The sequence below is a fragment of the Mus musculus genome, chromosome 9 (assembly GCF_000001635.26).
Source record: "Mus musculus strain C57BL/6J chromosome 9, GRCm38.p6 C57BL/6J".
NCBI classification, from domain to species: Eukaryota; Metazoa; Chordata; class Mammalia; order Rodentia; family Muridae; genus Mus; species Mus musculus.
The window spans coordinates 95,696,713-95,714,762 of record NC_000075.6 but is presented as its reverse complement, the minus strand read 5'-3'; the positions used below and the strand labels follow the sequence as shown (position 1 = coordinate 95,714,762).

Sequence of the window (18,050 nt, the reverse complement as noted above, 5' to 3'; positions counted from 1 at the left end):
GTGCAAGCATAGCAGAGTATCATTAATAGTGTCAAGGATTGCTGCTTGCCCATGGGATGGGTCTCAAGTTGGGGCTGTCACTGGTTGGCCATTCCCTCTGTCTGTGCTGTATCTTTGTCCCTGCACTTCTTGTAGGCAGAAGACATTTAGGATCAAAGGTTTTATGGTTGAGTTATCCTTTTTCCCCTACTGGGAGTTCTGCTAGGCTAGAAGAAGTGACCACTTCCATATCTATATCACCCAGTTGCTTGGAGTCTCAGCTAGAGTTACCCCCATATACCCCCTGGGACCTCCACCCATCCCAGGTCTCTGACATGTCCTAGAGATTGCTTCCTCCACACCGCTGCTTCTCCTTCTCTACCCTGCTCTCCCTGTCTGACTCCAGCCCCGCTCTCCTCCCCATCCCCTCTTCTACCCAGTTCCCTCCTTCCATCAACATCTGATATATATTTTGTTTCCCCTTCTGAGAAAGATTTAACCATCCTCTCGTGGGCCCTCCTTGTTGTGAGCCATTTCTCCAGTCCCCTTGTAATTTTTAAAAGGCATTTTATAGAGCTTTTCATTGGAGTCACCTAATCCTTGGCTTTTCTTAGGTGAGAGGTTGTTATTTTTGGGTTAATTTTTATATCAATTACAGGATTTTATATTATTTACAGTCTTTCTATATCTTTATGAGTTATTCTTGGTAGGTTATATATTTATAGTTATTTGTTTGTCTATTTGGACTATCCAGTTTGTTGTTCATAGTAGTATCCTATGATCCTCTCTGTGTGTGTCTCTCTTTTTCTGTGTGTGTGAATCTCTGTGCATGTCTCTCTGTCTCTGCCTCTTTCCTGCATCTCTCCTTCCTTTTTCAGTTAAAGTATATGTGTTCCTTTGCATGCACACACATGCATAGAGTCCTGAGGTGTCTTCCCTGACACCTGATGCTCTCTGTACCTTATCTTTTGAAACAGGATTTCTCACTGAAGTCGGCCCTCACTGACTGACTGAATTATCTGGCCAGTGAGCTCTGGAGATGTCTCTCTTTGTCTCCCCCATCCTTGCAGATGACCTAGCATTTTCTCATAGGTACTGGGGATCTCAACTCAGGTTCTCATACTTGTAGAGCAGGCACTTTCCTGGTGGCCCGTGTCCCTAGACCTCCTTCTATTCTAGTCCTCCTGCCTCAGCCTCCAGTGCTGCACAGACCATGTGTTCTGCTGCATACCAGCTTTATTTTCATTTTTTTTGACATTCAATTAACTCCTTTATAAATGTCAGTATTGATAGCTTAATTTTCTTTTTTATTTCTTTACACTTTCATATGTTATTATATCTACAAATGCATAATGCTATGACCGTTCTGTACACAAACAAACAAACAAACCATTTCGCTGGTTTTGCTGCTTGCCCATCACATACAAGTTCAGTATTCAAGCCAGCGAGCGCACTGCTGAGATGTCTCTGTACTATACTTAGTTCTGTAACATGCAAGAACTAATGTCAGTCTCTGCTGATCTCCTTTAGTATTACTCACCTTGATATTCAAACTGGTTACACTTATTTTTCTTAAACTTAGTTGTGTTGTTAAAACTTGTGTATGTTAAAACAATTTTTGAAAATTAAAATTATATCATTATAAATGGTCACTTTCAAAACTTTATTTCTAAATAAGTGAACAGTGCAGCAAATGTCTTCGAAGGTCGTCTTTCCTGAAGTTGTCACAGGCAGTTGTTTCATTGCTGCCTTGGTGCGTTCCCTGCTGACTCTGGTGTCCTATTCTGAATAGTCACAGTGTGAATGAATGACTTTGTCTTCCTAAGTGACCCACCAAAGTCACTGCCAGTGCATTAAGGAAAATGTGTCTCTTCTTTTCTCACGTTTTGGGTTTGGCGATTCTAAACCCTCCCTGTTTCTTCTGTCCTCACTCTGCTAGAGCGCCAGAGGAGTGCGGTGCAGGCTTGAAAGCACCATGTGGCTTAGTCACTGCTGCAGCCAGGGCTCCCGAGAGAGCCCGCAGTGTGCATCTCACAGGGCTTCTGCTTAAGGAGCCAGCTCACTCTAGTGGGATAAAGGAGCTTTGTCACTCGCCTGTAAATACCACACCTAGTGCTGTGGTTTACAGGCGTGCATGGGCACACTCAGCCTGTACTGTTTTTATTATGTGATGTTCTATAAGTGTTCTATGCAAGCACAGAACATGTAAATATATAATATATACAAATATACATCACTCTTTTTAAACAATGTTTAGAATGTTCTACGTTTTGCTATCTCTGTCAATGATACTTTTTTTAAAAGTAGATGGACCCTTTTGTACTTTCTCCCCATTGGCTATCTTTTAGGGCTAATTCCTCTTCAAAAAGTACTGTCAGGAACTGGAGAGATGGCTCAGCAGTTAAGAGTACTTGCTGTTTTAGTAGGGACCTTAGCATCTTACATGGTGGCTTACACACACATACATGCTGGCAAATACTCCTACACATAAAATAAAAATAAATCTTTTTAAAAGATGCATAATAAATGTTAAGAAGTGCTGTCAAAGTATTCCTTAATCTAAAAAAAATCAAGATTTATTAAAAATACCTAATTTTCAGATACTGAAGAAGTAGGAACAAAAATGAAATTAGACTTGAATAAAGTCTCTCATTGTCCCATGAGAGTTACAAAAGATGGCGATTGCTTCCTCGACATAATTACTTCCTAGAGCAGCTTGCACAGAGGGTGCAGTCGCACAGCAGGGAGGTGAGGGAAAGATGTCACTCCTAGAAAGGAATAAGGGCTGGATGTCTGGATGATGACGCAGTCCTTTAGGCGTTAGCTGAGAATTGGTTACAAAATCAGATGAAAGGCTTCATTTTAAAATGATTTACTATTTGTAAACTTTAAGAAGCCACATAAATTTTTTTATTGGAAAAAAATTATATTTTGGAAGAATTCACTACATAAGGTGACAAAATTCCAAAATCAAATTACATGAAAATATACATCGCAATTTCTTTGTACAATAGGTGATGAAAATCTGCTGTAAGAAGAAACAAATATGGACTAAGGAGAAGGGTAATAGGACAAATATCATTTTAATAGCAATCCCAGACGTAGAAAGCCTGTAGCTGCGAATGCTATAATCATCCAACCTTAATAGACAACTTAAAGGCGAAAATAAACCAAATCTGGATTTTTGTATTGTTTGAAATAAATTTCACTAAAATGAACTTAGAACAGCCTTTACACTTTGTTTTTAAAGTTCTCAGGAGATAATGACTAGGATCAAGAGCTCTCAACAGCCAGGCGTGGTGGTGCACGCCTTTAATCCCAGTGCTTGGGAGGCAGAGGCAGAGGCAGGCAGATTTCTGAGTTCCAGGCCAGCCTGGTCTACAGAGTGAGCTCCAGGACAGCCAGGGCTACACAGAGAAACCCTGTCTCGAAAAAAACAAACAAACAAACAAAAAAAAACCCAAACAAACAAAAAGAAGCCACATAAATATAAGCATTTATTTTCTTTTTTTTAATTAGGTATTTTCCTTGTTTACATTTTCAATGCTATCCCAAAGGTCCCCCATACTCACCCCCCCAATCCCCTACCCACCCACTCCCCCTTTTTGGCCCTGGTGTTCCCCTGTACTGGGGCATATAAAGTTTGCAAGTCCAAAGGGCCTCTCTTTCCAGTGATGGCTGACTAGGCCATCTTTTGATACATATGCAGCTAAAGACAAGAGCTCCCCAGTACTGGTTAGTTCATATTGTTGTTCCACCTATAGGGTTGCAGTTCCCTTTAGCTCCTTGGGTAATTTCTCTAGCTCCTCCATTAGGGGCCGTGTGACCCATCCAATAGCTGACTGTGATCATCCACTTCTGTGTTTGCTAAGCCCCGGCATAGTCTCACAAGAGAGAGCTATATCTGGGTCCTTTCAGCGAAATCTTGCTAGTGTATGCAATGGTGTCAGCATTTGGAAGCTGATTATGGGATGGATCCCTGCATATGGCAATCACTAGATGTCCTTTCCTTTTATCTCTGCTAACTGGCCTTTAGATAATCTTTATGTTACCAGCAATGGTGATGCTTGCCTATAATCCTAGCATATGAGAAGCTGAGGCAGGAAGATTGTGAGTCTGATGGCAAGATTGTCTGTGTCTCAAAAACAACAACAAATACGAGGAGATGAAGATCTCTGTCCTTCTTCTCCCTCCACAGCAGTGATACCCTTTGAAGACTGTGTGTGACAGGAGCTGTGTATTTAGTACTCATGGTAATGGTTTATAATACAATGGCTTTTGTCAGGTAGCTGGGGTTGTTGGGTTTATTTTTTGTATTCCCACAGCTGGAGCTTTGATGCTCTTAACATAACATATTGAAATTTAACCAGGCTAAATAAAGGGTGTGGCTTATGAATCATGTGTTTGTTTTTCTTTTACTACTGGGTAATTTCATATTTAACACATAGTTTTCCCAACAGTTTTAATGTACACCCATGTGATGTGTCCACAGATTTCAATGGGACAGATGTTACAAGATTTTGGGAAATTTCTGGGAATGTTCCTCCTTGTTCTGTTTTCCTTCACGATTGGACTGACTCAGCTCTATGACAAAGGGTACACTTCCAAAGAGCAGAAGGACTGTGTGGGCATCTTCTGCGAACAGCAAAGCAATGACACCTTCCACTCGTGAGTGTCTTCAGAGTTTACTAGATGGACTTTATTGAGTTCTGTGTGGCTACTCATTACACAAACACAGCTTAAATTGTTCTTTAAAGAAATCCTTTTTGAGTGTCTGTAAGCATTAACAAATGCTCATTTTTCTTGAATCATTTTCATCATCTTTACCTATAGGATCTTAAGTAGTAGATCCAAATCATTCTATGTGTCTTTTCTACTGAAATCTGTCTGAAGAGAGGACATTTGACATTTTTACACTCTTAACACTTTGGGAAATTTCTTCTGTCCATCCCATATATTAGAATGTTCAGCATCTCTGCCTTTAAACTAGTAGTACATGTAGCAACTCTTGGTTACCAGTGCAACCCAGAGCACTCATGTTTTCATTGTTTACAGTTGAGGACTATTAGAGCTTGAGGACCAGTTCCCTGGTATATCATAAAGAATGGTACAGCCACTATAATTTAGACAGAATACTCCACTAGGTTCCTTTTCCAGTGCTGGGGGGGGGGCTTGTCTGAACCAGGGTATGTATACGCCAGGCAAGTGCTAAACACCAAAGTTACACCCCCAGTCTTACTCTCCTCGTCATTAAATAAAATACAGACAAGTATTGACTTGTATATTTGCGTGTTCTTATCATGTGTCAAAGTGTTCCCTCATTTAATGAATAAGATTTCTGGGCTGGCCAAGATAGACAGGCAGTGGGGGTGATCATGTAAGACCTTGCTGTTATTGTAATGATTTGGAGCTATTGTAATTTAAAGTCACCTGAAGGCTGAAGTAGAGGACTGATAGAATCTAACTAGATACCCCATGGACTACTGTATTGGGACTAGAAAGGCAGCAAAAGAAATTAAATAGGAATGATATCTTTGCACATATTTCCTCATTTAAAATAAAATCTTTAGGGGCTGGACAGATGTCCTAGTGGTTCAGAGCACTTACTGCAGAAGACCTGGGTTTGGTTTCCCTCACCCACCTGGTGGCTCACAGCTGTAACTTCAGTTCCAGGGGATTTGGTGCCCTCTTTTGACCTCAACAGGATTCTGCATGCATGTGGTATGCATACATACACTCAGGTACACACACATAAAATAAAAATAACATTAAAAATAAGACTATATATACTGTGAAAATAAAAATAAAACAAAAAATATTTTATAATGTATTATACAAGAATTACTAATGGTTCCTGTATATAGTTTTGACATAAATGCATTATCTGTTCTTGCTAATTCATTTCCTTTTTAAAGAGAATGTACTTGCCCTTACAGGTTCATTGGCACCTGCTTTGCTCTGTTCTGGTACATCTTCTCCTTAGCGCACGTGGCCATCTTTGTCACCAGGTTTAGCTATGGGGAAGAGCTGCAGTCCTTCGTTGGAGCTGTGATTGTTGGAACTTACAATGTTGTGGTTGTGATTGTGCTGACGAAGCTGCTCGTGGCGATGCTTCACAAGAGCTTCCAGCTGATAGCAGTAAGTGCTGTCTTCACATCCCATGAGATGTGGGAAACCAAGTAACTAAGGATGACAGAATCTATGAATAATATTTTAAAATTAAATATAGACTTAAAAATATAATGTCTAGCAACTTCACATCTTTGACCAATTCTTTTAGTCTATAAGATGTGGTAACATACAGACAGTTTTAATCAGTATCTCCACCAACCTTCCCATATGCATTCAGCTTGTGTCCGTTCTTATTTTATCCTGCTTTTCCTCATAGAATCATGAGGATAAAGAATGGAAGTTTGCTCGAGCAAAGCTATGGCTTAGCTACTTTGATGACAAATGTACACTGCCCCCACCTTTCAACATTATTCCTTCTCCAAAGACGATCTGCTATATGATCAGTAGCCTCAGTAAATGGATTTGCTCGCATACCTCGAAAGGCAAGGTCAAACGTCAAAACAGTTTAAAGGTGAGATTAGAGCTTTGAATTGCACCACAGTTTTACAACTGTTCATTTCAATTGTAGTTCTTTCTTTGTCTTATTTATTGATCCTCATTCTTACTATGTAGCTGGCATGGAACTTGGCTTTGTATACCAGGATGGTCTACAATTTGCGTCCTGTGTGTGCCTATGATGGGCTGCGATGGTGGGTGCTTGCTGCCAGCTAAGTCTGGCCGTGCCCAGCTCAGATGCTTCACAGTGCAGATATGCAGGGTTGATAAGAGCTATGCTGACCTGTTTCACTTATATGCCTAATGTGTGATTTACTATATCGTATAAAACTCAATAAATAATTGACAATACAAAATAGAACTAAGGATTTTTTTAGTTGGCTTGGTTCTTTTTTTAGTTTTCAAGTTTCCCTAACACATGAACTCCATTCCCATAGACTTTCACTATAGATTTAAGGAACGATTATTAGTTCATACTGTTTTTAGGTCTTGAAACTTACTCAGTGTATTTCTTATCCAATGTGTGCTTCTTGTAAACCATGGATTGGTAAGTTTCCTAAAAGACCAGACAATAAATATTTCACATTCTGTAAACCAAACAAAACAGAAAACACCATCTCAGAAGTTATATAAGAGAAAATTTCCAGAAACTTATAGATGAAATTAAAAATATATCAGTAGGTAGCAGTTACTGTAAAAGGTTACTAGGGAAAACAGAATTCCCTGTGGTCTGGTTGAATTTTTGCTTAATTAGAGTTGAAAACCAAGTTGTCCATCATGAAATCACTACAGAGATTCATCTGTAAACCCTTGCTTACTCACACAGTAAGAGAGACAGGGATAGTTAGGGGTCTCTCATGGCAGTTTATGTGTCTCTGCAGTAGACCGAGCATCACTGAGACTAAGCTTTTTCAGTGAAATCAGCCTAAATGAGAGTGAATGAAACAGATATGCAGCCTATATTATCTTAAGCATATACTGAGTATGATTTATTCCAAAGTAAACTATCCTCTAAATGTATTGAAAATACATATCTGTGATTCTATTATTTAAATATTGTCTCTAGGGCTGAAGGATGACATGATGGCAGATGTTTGTCTAGCAGGCTTGCGGCCCTGAGCACACCCAGGCACTGCAAATATATATGTATATATGTGTGTGTGTATACATGTTCTTACATGTATATGACTGTACATACACATATGTTGTTCTGCTGTCATTAATTACCATATGGTTGCTTGTTTTGAAGGAGTGGAGAAACTTGAAGCAAAAGAGAGACGAGAACTACCAGAAGGTGATGTGCTGCCTGGTGCACCGCTACCTGACGTCCATGCGACAGAAGATGCAGAGCACAGACCAGGCCACCGTGGAGAACCTCAATGAACTGCGCCAAGATCTGTCAAAATTCCGAAATGAAATAAGGGATTTGCTTGGCTTTCGGACTTCTAAATATGCTATGTTTTATCCAAGAAATTAACCATTTTCTAAATGTTGTAGAAATAATTTTCCATAACAGATCTGAAAGACTGTATTTGCATACTTGCAATTAAATCAATTAAGATCTATATGGGCATAAACAATTACACAAAAGCCATTCTTTAAATATTTATAGCATAAATATATGTCATGTAAAATATGTATATAGAGTTAGTTTTTTAAAACCTGTCTATGGCTTTTTGTAGAAGCAAACCCGTTTTGTTCGCATGCTCTTTTGTTTTCTTAGTTGGTCAGTGCTTAACTCCATCATGTTTAAGAGGGGCAGCTATCAGTGTACACATGGCCCACTCCATTTTATAAAACAAAGATCAGCAAATGCAGCTACCTTAAGACACACTTGAAATGAAGAGCTCATGGTGTTTAAATCTCTTGTTTTAGGAGTTCACACAGAGTTCAGTATATTGCTTAGGAGTATAGTTTCATCTAAAATACCCTATTTTTTCTTTTGTTAGAATCTTAAGCAGCAGAGAAAAGTTCTAGTAAATATTTGAATTTAAGCCAGTCATGGTAATGCACGCCTTTAATGCCAGCATACAGGAGGCAGAGGCAGGCAGATCTCTGAGTTCAAGGCCAGCCTGGTCTACAGAGTGAGTTTCAGGATAGCCAGGACTACACAGAGAAATCCTGTCTTGGAAAAAATTTATTTATTTATGTCTATCTAAATTCATCTTGGTATTTGTAGTGTACTATATTTACTTTTACATGGTTATAATAATTTTATATTTTTAATTTTGTTTTGACACATTATTTTATATCTAGTTCTCTATATTGAGGTAGTTTATATGTTCAAGTATTTATAGAAGTCTGTGATTTTTGAAAACTAGTAGCCATCTTTTACTCATAGAATATTTGTTCATATTTATACATTTGCAACGCTACTTCTCTAGGTATTTGGTTAGTTTAGCTTTTCCTTCTACGTTTCCAAGTTGGAGTAAAACTCACCATTACAAAGTTGAAGCTGCTTGTCACCATTCATGTGGTCACATGCTGGTCACAGTGGGCTTGGCTGGAGAGGCCTGGAGCCCTGAGGAAAGCTGCTTTCCTTTCAGCTGAAGGCTCTTGAGCAACTCTTGCAAAGTGTTTTCCTCAGAGCCTACCATAGCTTCCACAAAAGGGGCCTCGTGCTCGCTGCTAGAGATGTAAAGCACTGTTTATTCCATTTGAAATAGAAAGAGAATCTGACTGCCTTTCAGTGTTCATGTGAGGGTGTGACTGAAGGTTTCCCAGCTGTCGCATGAACATTCTTGAAGAGCGCTTGGTGAATGTGAGCCGGCATTGAGGCCAGAGTGCAGACAGCCCTGGTCTGTGAGCACCACCTACCCTGGGGCAGCTGAGGATTCTAGTGTTAGCTTTCATCTTGCTTTTTACATTTGTTTTTAATGTTCAGGTTTAAGTGTTCCCTCTTTTGGGCAAATTCTTATAAAAATGTTTATTGTAAAATTATATATTTTGTCTACAATGGGATTATGCGCTTCCAAGTTGGGATTTTACATCAGGATTTTTAGTCATTCTAAAAAAATACCTAATTATTAAAAAATTTATAGAGTACCTATGTGTGCATGAGTAACTGATGGGGTATATTTTGAATGACAGCATATTGTAAGAAAAAAGTGAATAAAAGTTGACATTAGATCATAAGTTTGATAGAGCTTGAGCATTTTACGATTATTTGGTTTTTATTTTTTAATTATTTTATGTGTGAGAGTATATTGCCTGCATGTATGTGTATGTGCCATGTGTGTGCCTGGTACTCACAGAAGTCAGAAGGTGTTGGGACCCCTAACTGGAGTACCAGATAGTTGTAAGCTGCCATGTAGGGACTAAATTGAGCCAGGTCCTCTGGAAGAGCCACCAGTGCTCTTAACCAATGAGCCATCTCTCCAGCCTCTCATTTACTTTTTAAGTCTGAGATACTATAGGGATGGAAAGATAGTTCAGTAGGGGAAATGTGCTTACACCAAGTCTGATGACCTAAGTTCAATCCCTGGTGCCCACACAGCAGAGAAAACCTACTCCCACAAGTTGCCTTATAAAATCCACATGCATGCTGTGTCACACAGTATCTGCACACACACCCCCACATACACAGAGGAAAATATTTGAGACATAACTTATATGCCATCTATAAAATTTAGTGTTTTTTTTTAACTTATGATCACAAAGGCTTAAAATGCAAACTGCCAACATCAGACACTCAGCAACACTTGCCACTTCTAGGAGCAATACCATCTTACTGTTAGATCTTCCCTAGAGCCATGAAAATGGACTCAGATGAACTATACTTTGTGTGCCTTCAGCCTTCTGCTGTCCTATCCTGTGGCAATACTGCTGCCTTTGCCACTCTCCTTTGGAAGTGTGTTGGTAGGCATACCTTTGGGTTAGGAATCTGAAATGCTGAAAGGAGGACCAAAGAAAGGTGCAGCTGCCCCGCATCAGCAAGATGAATCAGCATATGTGAGTCAGAAAAGTCCCGGCAGAAAGAACAGAAAAGCTGCTATGTCACTTCAGATCTCACACCCTAATTGGAAGCACACGAAGGATTCTGGGAAATGAAATTAGTCCTAGGCAAGTTAACACATAAAGCTACCACACATACACACTGGAGATATCTGCATCACACAGATGAATCTTAAAAAGTGATACAAGCTAGCCACAAAGGCTATAGGCTGCATACTCCTATACAACACTACACACACACAAACACACACACACACACACCATTAGAAACTAAAGTCAAATCATTGGTTCATAGGATCTATAAAAGAAGATCAACTGCACAACTCAGAAAACTGCTTTTGTTAAAAATGATGAATTTTAAGTTGAGCCTGGTGGAAGATAAGGCAGGAGAATTTTAGGGTTCAAAGCTAGCCTTGACAACATGACAAACTGTAGACTAGCCAGAACTACATGGTGAACCCCTGCTTCGAACAATGAATTTTAATGTATTAGAATTATGCTTGTGTCAACCTGATGAGAATTATATAATGCAGTTATGATGAAAAGAGCTAAGAACTTAAGAGGCAGAGGCAGGCAGATCTCTGTGAGGTCAAGGCTAGCCTGGTCTAGATTGAGTTTGGTTCAGGGCTATGCAGAGAAACCCTGTCTCAAACAAACAAAAACTAAGAAAACAACAGGAACCTTAGTTTGCTGCTACAAAAGAAGTGATCTGTGATGTATATCCAGGAAAGACTAGCTACCTGGCATCTAACAGCAGCACAATGATGGAGTCCATAGATAATTACCATTACATAATATACTTTTCAAAATGAATTTTACTATTTAGGTTATCTGCTTTTTCACACATGGAATGGTCAATTTCTAACAAAAACTAAATTGACATTCGGATTGGAATTACATCAAATCTAGAGACTAATAGGATGAAGTTATGATTTAGCAACTGTTCAAAGCCATCTAGGAAAGGCCATGGCAAGCAAGTGAATTTCCTGGAGATGGCCCACCATTTTGCATGGCTGCAATGGATGTGCTCTGGAGAGGCAGAGCCTCAGAGACTTTGTCCCAGGATTGCTTCTCACTGCTGATATGACTTCCCTGCCATTACTACATAGCCTAATGATTCCTGGACATCAACCCACCCTAGTGGGAAAATTTCCTGCAGATCAACATGAAGATGAACTTTCATTTATTAATGCTAGATGAATTAATTTCTAGCATTCCTTATTTGAGTCAAATAATTTTAAGAGGAAAATTTAAGAAGTTGGTCTTAGCTGTTTTACCAGAAAGATGTCATAAAGAATCAAGAATAGAATATATCTTCTCCTCATAGAATAATAAGTAAAGGCTGCATAATAAGGAATAAATGAGCTTTTATAATTGCAAGTGAAGAAAATAGACTGGGGACAGATCTGTGATTAAGGAAAAACATTCATTCTAGGTCAAGTCCAAGGATGAGGCCACAGGTGTGCACTGTGATAAAGCAAGGCCACGTGAAACGGTTGCTTTGAGCTTATAATGAGCTTATAGAATGAAACACTGCTTTGAACTTACTATAGACATCCTCTGTAACTCCCCTTTGTGTAACATTTTATCTATGAGGTGATTTTATGAAGAACTTTTGCCTAAGAAGGTATAAATTGCCAGAAAGAAGAAATAAATGTGGCATTTGAAACTCAGTCCCATCTACTAAATGTATATATTTATCTGTCTGTCTGTCTATCTATCCATACATACATACATACATACATACATACATACATACACACATATAGGTGTAGGCATATGTGTGTTATGTAAGTATACATGAACACTTGTGGAATTGTTGAGATAGGTGGTTGGGCCTAACCAAAGTATGTGATGTCTCTGTGTGTCTATACGTGTGCTCAATTTCTTCCTTTCTTCCTTTTCTTTTCTCTCTGGCTCACAAAATTTAAACATGTTTTTTTAAAGTGGCCTAGGCAATCCAAGTTATGGACAAGCTCCATTCTTTTCATCCTGCAATCAATTCCTTCTCTGCTGTCTCCCATGAGGAATGCTATTTAAGGGATCCATAGCTCAGCAGGCAAAAGTACTCGCTGGTCTGATGACTTCAGATACCCAGAATCCACACAAAAACTGGACCCAGGCACAGTGGCATGTGTCTGTAATCCCAGCATTCAAACGATAAAATGGGACAGAAGGGGGACAGAGGACTTCCTCTGGAAGCTTGCTTAGGCTGGCTAGCTGCAGTGACAGAGAAGAGAGACCCTGCTTCATCGACTTTATCCAGTTTTTAGCCCATGTTGGACCCTACATGCTACAATAATCATCTGCCAGGCAAGATCTAACAATGGTAAGACTATTTATGGGTGTTACCTTGGTCGCGTACTACAGTGGGTAGTGATCAACGCAGTGATTAAAGCAAAGATGCATTACTGTTTAAAGTGCTGAGTATAAGCAAGTGTGCATACTCAGCCATAAATGCACCTTCTATATCAATCCCCAACCCCCCATATACAGGCCCAGAGAACACTGTGGGAAAGGGGAGGGGCAAGAAGAATGTAAGAGCCTAAGCCTGGGGAAGCGTGCTGGAAATGCTGTCCTCTGCACTTGGCTGTTCACACATGAACTCAAAGCAGTTGTGGGTCCTTACAGGAAACCTGCGCAAGATCAAGACAATTCACAAATTCCAGCAAGGAGTTGGAGGGGTTCCAGAGGCCCCACCCTGCTGGAAGAACGATCGATGGCTACTGGAGGAAAGAGGATGAGAAACTTTTTATTAGGTGTGTAGCCACAGGGACGTCCTCCACCCCTCCCCAATAGATGGCTCCCATGACCATGTGCATAAAGGCAGCACTAATTAGACTCGGTATGAGATCCTTTATGGTCTTCAAATGTGTTCATATTCTTTACACCCACATGCAACGGGTGAAAGGTAGCTTAGACGGAAGATGAGCCAGTGTGGTGGTTTGAATGAGAATAGGCTCAGATATTCGAATGTTTGGTTGCCACGCTTGACTGTTTAGGAAGGATTGGGACCATAAGGGATCTCAGAAAGGATTCTATTTGCCTTTCTCATTCTATGCCACAGTTCTTCTAGCGATATACTGTGCACAAGAACCCAAGTATCCCCCTCCTCACCCGGGAGGCTCTTCCTTGAATCATGTAACCACTGATATTATTGTTTTCAGATGTGTCGGATGTATAGAGCCTCAGCTTATAAGTTTTCCTAATTGGTTTCTGTTCTCAAAAGCTCTGTCTCTGACATCTGATTGAGTCTCACTCTCAGTATACTGTAGACATCTTTCAAGTAACAGACAATACTTCTAGTTTTTATTTAATCAAATGTTAGCCTTTTAAAGTCACTTTGCTTTTTAAGAGGGAAAACAAATGACCAAAGGGGGAAAAAAAATCAAGAATTTTAATTATAACATTAAAGCGCCTCTATAAAAGTGTCTGTGTGTGATCTCAGCCAAAAGATAGACAAGAGGTACCTTTCTGTGTGTGTTCCAAACTCCTCTGATTACAAGTTGTCGGACTACCTGTGAATACTTCCATGCTTACACAGTCGTAGGTTCCCTCAGCCAGCCACGGTAACACGTGTGTATAAGCTCCATGCTCAGGAGGCTGAAGCAACCTAAGCTACAAAGCAAGTTGCAGGCCAACCTGCATAGTCTGACCCTGTGTTAAAACAGAGCAAATGGCTTTAAGTGTGTTTGTACTTGTGGGAGCTTGAATATGCATGGCCCAGGAAGTGGCACTATTTGGAGGTGTGGCCTTGCTGGAGGAAGTGTGTCACTGTGTGCCTGGGCTTTAAGCTGTGTCCTAGCTGCCTGAAAGCCAGTCTTCTCCTGTTTGCCTTTGGAACAAGATGTTGAACTCTCAGCTTCTGCACCATGCCTGCCTGGATGCTGCCATGCTCCTGCCTTGATGATAATGGACTGAACCTCCGAACCTGTAAGCCAGCACCAATTAAATGTTATAAGAGTTGCCTTGGTCATGGTGTCTGTTCATATCAGTAAAACCCTAACTAAAGACAGTACTTACTTCAAGACCTTTAATGATAAAATACAATATATTCAATATTTTGTCCTAAAGGTAGAACCTATTTTTATATTTAAGACGAACATGCAAAACTCTTATTTTTAGTTATATTTTATTATTTAGCTTAGACATGAGTGCTTGTGTGTTTGTATGTGATGGGCGTGATGAGCTCAGAGGCCAATTTTCAGGAGTCAGTTTTCTCCACTATGTGAGTCAAACTCTTGGTTCATTTGGTGGTAAGTGTCTTTACCTGCTGAGCTATCTCACCATCATATCATTTACCTGAGGGTGTCTCCAATTGAGTTTTTCATTTGGATAACATATCACCTTTACATTATATTAATCTTATTTTTCCTTTCCAAATTTTGCATTATCATCATGGCAGGAAGCATGGTAGCATCCAGACAGGCATGGCGTTGGAGGAGCTGAGAGTTCTACATGTTGTTCCAAAGGCAAACAGGAGAAGACTAACTTCCGGGTAATTAGAAGGAGGGTCTCCAAACACACCCACACAGTGACACACTTCCTTCCATAAGGCCTCACCTCCTTATAGTGCCACTCTCTGGGCCAAGCATATTCAAACCCTCACATTGCTCAAGGTTTATTTTTGTTATGAAAAATATCATGGCATCAGATTGCTCACTCTGCATTGTTAAGATCAGGAGCCAGGTCTGTCGATGTGTGCCTCCATGCCTGGTTCATGCAGGGCTAGGGATGAACTCCAAGGCTTTGTGCTAGGCAACCGCTCCACCAGTGGAACTACAGCCCCAGTTTCATCTAATTTGTTACCTAGTGATTGGGAAATGTGCTATGTCAACTCTGTTGCTAGGCAAACTTGCTCATGGTTAAAAACATGAGCTGATTGGCAAATTAAATCTAGACAAGGAGGAACTGTAAACGAACTGGGAATATCTAACGGGGAAGTAGAGTTTTGGACTTTCCTGAGCATAAAGCTTGGCTCCTGTGAGAGTCTGGGAGCTGTGTCTCTTGCACTTTGGGATGGAGCTGTTCTGAAGATAGATCTTTTGGCAGATATGTCTATACTGTCCTGAGGTGACTGCTGTCTCCTTGCACATAATACATCCTCTAGGAAGGCCAAAGGAAAAATAGCAAAGGCTAGCTATGGGACTTTGCATTATAGAATAAGATTGGAATACATACATGTATATATATGTGTGTGTGTGTGTGTGTATATGTGTGTGTGTGTGTCTATATATATATATATATATATATAGACACACACACACACATATATAAAATCTTGATGTATCTATCTCATCTGAGAAGAATGGACCTGCAGAGTTCTTACAAGTCTGTCCAGTAGCAGCAAAGCTTCGTGCAGTGAAGAATATCCACTAATGGTTTAAATGTTGAAGGCATTCCTGGGATACTGGATCGCCATCTTCTTGTTTGGTAATATCTAGTCTAGAGTTTTTGCACCTATGCTACTAAATGAAATCAGACTGGATATGTCCCTGGTGCCTACTGTCTGCTAAACTTCTAGAATTAAGGTTATTAGCCTCAGAGAAAGCGTCCCGTGCCCTCTCCCTGCATACATCCGGGACAGTTTGCGTTAGGTGGGCAGTCCTTGCTCTGTAGGTGCCTGACAAACTTTCCAAATCAAACTAACTGAGTTTGGAGTTTCCTTGAAGGAAGATTTTAATGTACTTACTGAATGTCTTCAGTGGTTGTAGGACTATAAGAGTTGTTTTTTTGTTTTGTTTTGTTTTTTTCTGCTTAAGTCTGCTGCTAGGCTCTCTCACCCCAGGGATTTCATTTCATATACATTTTCAACCTGTAGGCATAAGGAGATCATAATGTCATGTTATTATTCTGTTGGGGGAGGAAGGGAGGGAGGCAGAGAGGGAGAGGGGGAAGGAGGCAGAAATGGAAAGGATGAGAGAGGGTGAGAGGGAGGTTGGAAGGGACAGAGGGAGGGAGAACATGAATGGAAGAAGTGAGTGTGTAGGTCTTACTATGTGCCCTCCATTTCTTGGCCAGCTGTAGTAATGTTTCTTGCCTCAGCCCTCACAGCAGCCGACATTCCAGATGAGCACCATGGTGCCCAGGACCTTATTACTACTTAGTCATCTGTAGAACCTGAGAACAGTCCCTCTTTTATTCATAAAATTGGTATTATGTGAATATCTTTAAAAATAGTTTATTTATCTTTATTTTACATGTGTTTTAACTACATCTGTGCATCATATGCATGCAATGCCCAGAGAGACCAGAAGAGGGTGTCAGATCCCTTGGAACTGGAGTTACAAATGCTTGTGAGTCACCACGAATGGGAATTGAACTGGGGTTCATCTGGAAGAGCAGTCAGTGCTTTTAAACCCTGAGCCATCTCTCCAGCCCCCTACTCTTTTTTTTGTTATTTTGGTTTTTTTGACTACTTCTTAATGTTTAATCTTGCAGAGTTTTCTGAATTATATTAGTCACTTCAAAGAAGCAACTTTTAGCTTTGTTAACTTCATCTGTTATTTGTAATTTCTTTTTGACTCAATTTCTGTTCTAAATGTATTTCTCCCCCTGCATGTGTGTTATGTATGCATTTACATGTATTCATACATATGTGTATATGTGTGTAGAGGCCAGAAATCCACGATGAGTGTCTTCCTCACTTATTCTCCACTGCATTTTTTTTTTTTTTTGAGTCTTTAACTGAACCTGGAGCTTGCTAATTCAGTGGACTTCCAGCCAGCTCCATGGCCTGCATGACTCAGTTTCCCCAGTCTCCCTAGTTAGAAGTACTGCATTTTCGGTACTGGGATTATAGTGCTGCTGCACATAGTTGTTTTCTGGGTGCTGGGGAGCCAAACTCAGGTCCTAAAGTTTGGGGGGCAGCTAATTTAATGGCAGTCCTCCATGCAATCCTCCCGACCTTTCAGGGTTGTTTGCAACTGGCAGAGATCTGCCTGTCTTCATCTCCTGCATGCTGGGATCAAAGCTCTCTCTCTCCTTTTAAAAGTTTATTGGTTTTTTTCTTAGTTTGTATCATTTATGAAATTATAAAATTTAAAGTGTCTAGTTTTAATACTTTTATGTTATGATTTTTAAAGTTAATTATTTAACAGCATATTTCTTAATTTCTAGAAAAAGATTTTATTGTTTTGGTTTTCCTTTTTGGCACTGATCTTTAATTATTCACTATTGCTGGAGAAAGGTATTCATATGATGTAGTTCTTTAAAAATTGCTTCATGGTACATTAAGTGGGAAAGTTTTTTAAAATTATCCTACATATAGGCTTGGTCAGTGGATACAGGTGCCTACTGCAACTCCCTCTGTTTATAACCAAGGAACTGGAATTCTGTCTAAATAAAGCAATTTTATAACCAACGTTAGAGCCTTGTAGGACCGGGAGAGTAGTCTTACCACCTGGCTGGACTACCTGTTTTAAACAACTGAGTTGAAAGATGAGCCAGTGTCATGAATTATTAACCACAGTCCCCTTAGCCGTTGTCTTGTGCCAGAGCTGTCAATGGAACGGATAGCTTGGATTACTGTTCTTGGTTTTTCCTGCAGG

At 40.0% G+C, this 18,050-nt stretch overlaps 1 protein-coding gene and 1 long non-coding RNA gene across 12 annotated transcripts in view; one reads left to right on the top strand and one right to left on the bottom strand.

Annotated features, from left to right (window-relative positions):
• Trpc1 (transient receptor potential cation channel, subfamily C, member 1) overlaps positions 1-9,691 on the top strand; it is a 45,315-nt gene extending 35,624 nt beyond the window's left edge. For 5 of the 10 annotated variants that reach the window (XM_006511053.4, XM_006511056.4, XM_006511055.4 and 2 more), the window contains 4 exons: positions 4,472-4,647; positions 5,916-6,117; positions 6,368-6,562; positions 7,796-9,646. In XM_006511053.4, the coding sequence (XP_006511116.1) occupies positions 4,472-4,647; positions 5,916-6,117; positions 6,368-6,562; positions 7,796-8,023 (801 nt within the window). In that variant the 3' untranslated portion in view covers positions 8,024-9,646. Of the gene's footprint in view, positions 1-4,471; positions 4,652-5,915; positions 6,118-6,367; positions 6,563-7,795 lie in introns of those variants that run through there. The other 5 variants (XR_003947858.1, XM_030244244.1, NM_001311123.2 and 2 more) reach the window with 3 other exon arrangements.
• Positions 6,076-7,855, bottom strand: Gm39407. Of its 2 annotated transcripts, none has more exons than XR_871033.3 (3): positions 7,774-7,855; positions 7,047-7,133; positions 6,076-6,162 (listed from the first exon to the last, which is right to left on the bottom strand). It is a non-coding gene; the product is annotated as a predicted gene, 39407 (long non-coding RNA). The 2 variants fall into 2 exon arrangements; XR_871034.3 differs by having other exon boundaries at positions 6,111-6,178.
• Positions 9,692-18,050: the final 8,359 nt, after the last annotated feature.